The sequence below is a fragment of the Rhincodon typus genome, chromosome 5 (assembly GCF_021869965.1).
Source record: "Rhincodon typus isolate 14 chromosome 5, sRhiTyp1.1, whole genome shotgun sequence".
Classification (NCBI taxonomy): Eukaryota; Metazoa; Chordata; class Chondrichthyes; order Orectolobiformes; family Rhincodontidae; genus Rhincodon; species Rhincodon typus.
This window is the reverse complement of record NC_063336.1, coordinates 50,302,186-50,309,183: the sequence shown is the minus strand read 5'-3', so window position 1 is coordinate 50,309,183 and position 6,998 is coordinate 50,302,186. Positions and strand designations below refer to the sequence as shown.

Sequence of the window (6,998 nt, the reverse complement as noted above, 5' to 3'; positions counted from 1 at the left end):
GCAGAGAGGCTGCAGGGCTGGATGAACACAGCAGGCCAAGCAGCATCTTTCTAATTGATAGCTGTACAGCCTGCTACTTTCATTGACAGGTGTTCAAGAGCACCCAAATCTCTTTGTATGCCCACCTCCAATATATCACCAGTTAAATAATACTCTGCCTTTCTGTTTTGCACAATGAAGTGCAAAATTTCACATTTATCCACATTATATTGCATCTGCCATGTCTTTGTGACACTCAACCTGCCTTGATACCCTGAAGCCTCCTTATAACTCACAATCTCACCTAGATGGCATTCAACATTTGGTTGGAAGAATAAAAAGGCTTCTAAAGACTTGACCAGCAGGAAACTTCAGAGTGCTTTATTGCAGAGAGATCGGGGTGTCCTTATGCATGAATTGTAGAAAGCTAGTGTACAGGTACAGCAGGAAGTAAGGAAGTTAAATGGAATTTTGGCATTTATGGATAAAGGAACAGAACGTAAGAGTAGGGAATTGTTGCTTTAACAGTACAAGGCATGAGTCATACCGCACCTGGAGTATTGCCAACAATTTTGATTCCCTTACTTGAGGAGGGGTGTAATGTATTAGAGGCAGTTCAGAGGAGGTTCCCTCGATTGATTCCAGATTTGAGGTGTTAATGTTATGAAAAGAGATTGAACTCTGATGTCTGGAGTTTAGAAGGAGAGGAGGTCAAATCGAGGTATTTAAAATTCAAAAGGCGATTGTCAAAGTAAATGGAGAAAGAATGTTCCCTCAGGTGGGCAATCTAGAACAAAAGGTCATAGTTTTAAGGTAAGGGGTAGCAGATTTTAAAAGAGAGACGAGGAGAAATTACTTCTCTCAAACGGTTGTGAATCTGTGGAATTCATTACCCCTGACTGTGTGGAATGCTGGGACATTGATCATATTTAAGGAGGAAATAGGCAGATTTTCAATTAATAATGAGTTGAAGGGTTATGGAAAGCAAGCAGGAAAGTGGAGTTGAAGCTAAGGTGAGATCAGCCATGATTGTATTGAATGGCGGAGCAGGCTCGAGGGACTGATTTTTTTTTTTATTCATTCACAGGATGAAGGTTTCACTGGCCAGGCAGCATTTATTACCCATCCCTAATTGTCCAAAGGGTAGTTAAGAGTCAACTACATTGCTGTGCATCTAGAATCACATGGAGGCCAGACCAGGTAAGGTTGACAGCTTCCTTCCCTAAAGGACATTAGTGAACCAGACGGGTTTTTCCGACAATCGGCAATGGATTCACGGTCATCATTAAACTCTTAATTCCAAATTTTTTTTAATTGAATTCAACCTCCACCATCTGCTGTGGTGGGATTTGAACCCCGATTCCCAGAACATTGTCTGGGTCTCTGGATTAACGGTCCAGCGATTATACCACTAGGCCATCACCTCCCTTATAATGGCCTAGTTCTGTTCCTAGTTTTTATGTTCTCATGGTCTTGGATCCCTAAGACTTCCGGGGAATCACGTGTATCTTCTTTTGTAAAGACTGAAATAAAATGTGTTCAGTTCTTCTGCCATCTGTTTGGCCCCGTTGTAGTTTTCCCACATTTTTGGTAGTTAGGGACCTATATTTGTCTTCATTCATCTTTTTTCTCCTCACATATATATTGAAGATATATATTGAAGATAGCTTTTTCTGTTCCCTGCAAGTTTGCTTTCACAGTCCATTTCCCCCTCTCGGTCAATCTTTTTTGTCCTCTTCTTGCTGAATTCTGAGCTGCTCCCAGTCCTCAGGCTGGCTGTTTTTCTGGGCAATTTTATATGTCTCCTCTTTGAATTTTGTAGCGTACCTAATTTGTTTTGTAAGCCATTGTTGAGCTACCACTACTCTTTTAGTTTTGTTCTCACCTCCACTAAGTTTCAAAATTCCAGTTTAATATTTTCATAATATTAGATAATGTTGTACGTTTTATAATGCAGTGCATCCTTGACCTGTTTATTGCTTGGAATCATGGTGATTATTAGTACAGGGATGGAATACAATATCATGCTTGGGGCACTCCTAGACAAGCACACTTAAACTGTTTTAGATGGTCCTCCTCCTGCATATCCTGTTTCAATTTACTCTGACGTATTTTTACGTTTTGCTTAAAAATGAAGAAGTGCGCTGTACAATTCTTTTTAAGCTGCTTCTTAAAATCTTAAAGTGAGGCACTGAATCACCATTGCACCCTCACACATTTCTCAACATTACCAGGAAAAGAGTGGAGAAAAAGATTGACATGATAGACAGGTCAAACAGGAAAAGTAACAACGAAAACAATTTGTATGTTGGACTTCCTCATTTTTGAACAAAATGTAAAAGTCAGTTACAGTAAATTGAAACAGGACAGCATGAGACACACTACATAAAACAGTTCTATTTTCTTGTATAATAATATTGGATTCCAACCTAGTGCTAAATTGGTTCGTGCAGAATTAAGTATTTTGGTTTCATTGCATTCAGGTTCTAGAAATGTCTCCGTTTATTTATCAAATGTTATTAACACAGCAGCAATTCTATTAAGTTTAAAACAATGAACTGACAAATACATTTGATTGTTAGAATAGTGTACATTGTTCTGTTTTCTAATCATTAGAAAGGCACTACAGCCCTTGATGGTGCTGAGTTAATAATAGAGATTTTTCCAGGGAACAATAATTTAGATTATGAAGAGAAGTTAAGGAACAGAGTTCTTTTTTTGAAAAAAGATCAAACGGCAAGCACATCAGTTTACATTTATGCACTTTGCACTCATGGATCAATTCTGAAATTGTGCTCACTATGCAGGCCCCCTTGTCAGTAGTCACATGACCTTCATATTTGCAAGCAGTTACGTCGTTAAAAGAGACCAATCTAGTCACCAGGTAATCTGCCTGCCCTTTTGAGGGGGAGGTGCACAGCGCACTACTGCAAACTTGTTTACTTGTTTGCGATATAGGCTAAATGCCTCCCTCGATATCAACTACTTCTGTGCTCAGCAAAAGGCTGAGTACAACAGTATTCTGTTGTACAGACTGTCTTCTGTTCCTAAAGGTGGTCTGTTCCTCATAAAGGGAATAGACACTATTATTGGAGGCTGCTGGACATTATGCTTCAATTGAAACAAGGAAATCGCTACTCTACGGCAGATGTAGTTTTCCAGAGTCATGTACGTGCCGTTAGAGGCATGAAGATGTACAGGAGGAGAGTTGACATTATTCCCTGAGAGACCATGGACCACTCTCTGAGACACTAGGGAGATTAATTCCCAGAGTCTGGCCTTGAGGAGTGGGCAGCACTGCCACAAGAGACCAATAACCTCATGGGTGGTCAATGTCAGTGAATGTATTTTCACGAGACGTCTCCTAACCGTCATCCCCCTGGTTTCTCCAACTCTTCAAAGCACCACTTCCAATCGTTCAGCCACCAGCACGCCCATGCCCTCAAGCTGCGGGATTTAGATATTCCACCTCACTCACCTCTCATGGAGTGTAAATACCTTCTGTTAATCAACTTTGGCAGATACATTACCTAAACACACGACTACAAAATCAATGACATGCTTGCACCTCTCATGCAAGGCAAAGTTGAACACAATATAAGTGAGCCTTGCAGAAACAGAAGGAGACAGGGAAGCTAGCACCTCCTGATCCCTCTGAAGGACCTGGTTCTTTGTGGCTTGAAATTAACTGCAATTGAATCCATGCCATCTTACATCTCTGAGAATGTTGAAAATGATGGTATGTAACTACTTCACGCTCTTTCTCAACTACCAGTTCACCCTCTTTCTACAAACTGGCATAATAAGCAAGCTGCTTACTCCTCTTGCACTGGCGGCATGGTGGCTCAGTGGTTAACACTGCTGCCTCACAGTGCCAGGGAGCCGGGTTCCATTCCACCCTCAGGTGACTGTCTGGGTGGAGTTTGGACATTCTCCCTCTGTCTGTGAGGGTTTCCTCCCACAGTCCAAAGATGTCCAAGCTAGGTGGGTTAGCCTTGCTAAAGTGCCCATCGTGTTCAGGGGTGTGTAGATTAGGTGGGTTATGGGGCCTGGGTGGGTTAGGGTCGGTGTGGACACATTGGGCCAAAGGGTCCGTTTCCACACCTGTAGGGATTCTATGATACATGCCATGCCTCACCCCAACCTGCCCCTCTGAGTTCCTGCTTTCAGAACACAGGAACCACCATTTGTCCTATTGGGTTCTGGGTACCAACTATTGGCAGCTATTGGCTGGAGTAGTGAGCTGCCATTGATCGTCCCATGTATGCTGAGACTACAGGTTTCTCTAATGATCAGTGGCAGAAAATAGATCACTAAAGAGTCTTGACAAGAAAAGGCACTTGCCATATATAATAACATATACTTTTTGCATAATAGTATCATTTTTCGCTTATTCTTAAAACTATCAGAATGGCTCTGTATTACGGCGACAAATTGAAGCTTTTCACTGTGTTTTATTGTATTACGCACTGCAAAATACTCATAACAATAAAATTATTCAAAATCATTCAAAAGATTGAGTGGAGCTAATGCAATTTCAATGTCAACTCAATCAGAACAATTACCTTGTACAACACCAGCAACCTCAGAAGGAGGAAAGAGCTACCGCTCTAATGAAGTGGTCCATGGTCTAAATGTGTGTGGATTTTTTTCAATTTCAAAAATATGCTTTATTCATAAAAAAAATCTTTAAATACATGCATAGTCACTGAAGCAGTTTGGTTCTGTACAATCTTTGCATATGGAGAACAAACACACCCAAGACATTTCTTACTTATGCAAGATACTATTTACATATAACGGAGGTACTGGCAAGGTTCGATAACTGAATGGACTTCATTGTACTTTGGCAGAAAGACCTTGGACAGTGGTCTTTCCCCACAATGCCTCAGCAGCAGCTGCCCCAAGCTTTAGTGTGTCCCTCAGCAGATATTCCTGGACCTTGGAATCTGCCTGTCTGCCATCCTTGGTCGGGGTCAACTCTTTGCTCTGGAAGACTAGCAAGTTTCGGGCAGACCAAAGAGTGTCTTTCACCAAGTTGATGGTCTTCCAGGTGCAGTTGAAATTTGTCTTGGTATGGGTCACGGGGAACAGAGAACTGCGTCACAGAGCTGCTCAGGATAAATCTCAACAAAACTCACTGCATCTTTCTTCAGACTTCCTTTGCAAAGACACATTGCAGCAGGAGATTTGTGACAGTCTCTACACCCTGCCCCCTCTAGAAAGCCCAGTTTCTGCCTCACCTTGGCGATATGCACGTCCCAAGTTTTTGCACACGCGCTGGCCATATTCCAGCACCTTCAGGTAATCTGTCCTGACGGTGAAGGGGATAAAGTATCGATTAGCCCAGCTCCCAAAGAAAATGGCCTTTTTCTTGCGTTGATTTAGCTTGGCTCCCGAGGCCAGTTCAAACTGGTCGTAGCTGCTCGTGAGTCTGCACGTTGACGGCGAAACCAAGCAGAAAACAGCGGTGTCATCCCATGTACAGGGAGGCTTTGATCTGCAGGCCTCTGCTGCCTGGAAAAGTCATCCTTCTCAGGCTGACATCCTTACTGATGGACTCAGCAAATGGCTCTATACAACAGCCAAGGCAGGAGAGAGTGGGCAGCCCTGCCCGACTCCAGATCTGATCAGGAAGCTTCTGATTCCCACTCTTTGATTGAGATTGCCCTGATGGTGTTGATGTAGAGTAGTCGGATCCATTTGTGGATTCCCTCCCCACAGCACAGTTTGGAGATCACATCCCACATGTAGGTGTGTGGTACCCTGAAAATGGCTTTCTCCTAGTCCAGGCTGATGAGGCAGGGGTCCAACCCTTGTCCTGCATGTAGGCAATTATATCCCTTAGGAACGTAAGGTTCTCAGAGGTCGTCCTTCCTGATACAGCACAGGTGCGGTCGGGGTGAATCACTGATCCCAGAGCAGACCTGACCAGGTTGGCGTTGACCTTATACAGGATTTTGTAATCTGTATTCAAAAGTGAAAGTGGTCGCCAATTTCTAATTTCCTCCCTCTCCCACTTGTAGATGAGGGTGATGACACCTTTCCTCATGGATTCACATGCGCTACCTGCCAGAGCATACATCTCCCCGCAGATCCTGGCCAATCAGCTCTCATAGTTCTGAATACAAGTCAGCTGGTAAGCCGTCGCTTCCAGGAGTTTTATTTTTTTCTAAGGACTTGAGGGCCTTGGTCAGATAATGGCTGGTCCAGCCTTTCCCCCATGCTGTTATCTAAGACCTCCGTGATAGATGACAGGAATGACTAGTAGGCCACGCTGCCTGTGGACTTTGTGTCATATGCTCTGGCTTTAAAGGATTTGCTGATCCAAATTAAGATGACGTTACCGAGCTATCTTCTTCTTTCAGACTGCTGATCACAGAACTCTCCCTGTGTACCTTCAGGAAGAAGAAATGTGAGCACATCTCATCCTGCTGCATGGCGCAGTCCTGGGACCAGAAGATTATCTTGGAGACTTTTGAGGCAAAGAGCAAGGCTTGCTGGCTCTTTACCTCCTGGAGATCCTCCATGACATCAACCCACATAGTCTGCAGGTTCTGCATGCCTTTCTGGAGTTTGGACAGGTTTCCCTGTCTCTCTCTTGCCACTTGATTTTCCCCTTGACTATTTCCCCCCTGTCTGCTGGAGACCGAAAGAGGAGTTTCACAGTTCTCCAACCGGTGCAGTCCGTTTTGAATTCTTTGATGTGTTCTGGCGTCAACAGTTTCACGTTCAGCTTCCATGTTCCCTTGCTGGTCTGCTGGTCATCCTGAAAGTGACAGTCGGCCAGCGGAAGGCAGTGATCAGAGAAGAACACGAGCCTGACATTGGTGGATCTGACCGAGAATATTTGGGACACAAACAGGAAATTTATCCCTGAGCAGACAAACCAGTGTGGCCGCGACTGGGTATACCAGTGCTGCACTGTATTCACAATAGGCCTGAAGATGCTGCACAGCCTGGAAACTTTAACCATTTTCATCGAGCGTTCAGTTTGCTGTCAGTACCTCCAGATCATC

General features: G+C 43.7%; 1 protein-coding gene across 1 annotated transcript in view; it reads right to left on the bottom strand.

Moving 5' to 3' along the window:
• Positions 1 to 6,722, bottom strand: part of gprc6a (G protein-coupled receptor, class C, group 6, member A) — a 57,480-nt gene extending 50,758 nt beyond the window's left edge. Inside the window, exon 1 of the mRNA XM_048597022.1 lies at positions 6,327 to 6,722. Coding sequence (XP_048452979.1) covers positions 6,327 to 6,722 — 396 coding nt within the window. The remainder of the gene's footprint in view (positions 1 to 6,326) is intronic.
• Positions 6,723 to 6,998: the final 276 nt, after the last annotated feature.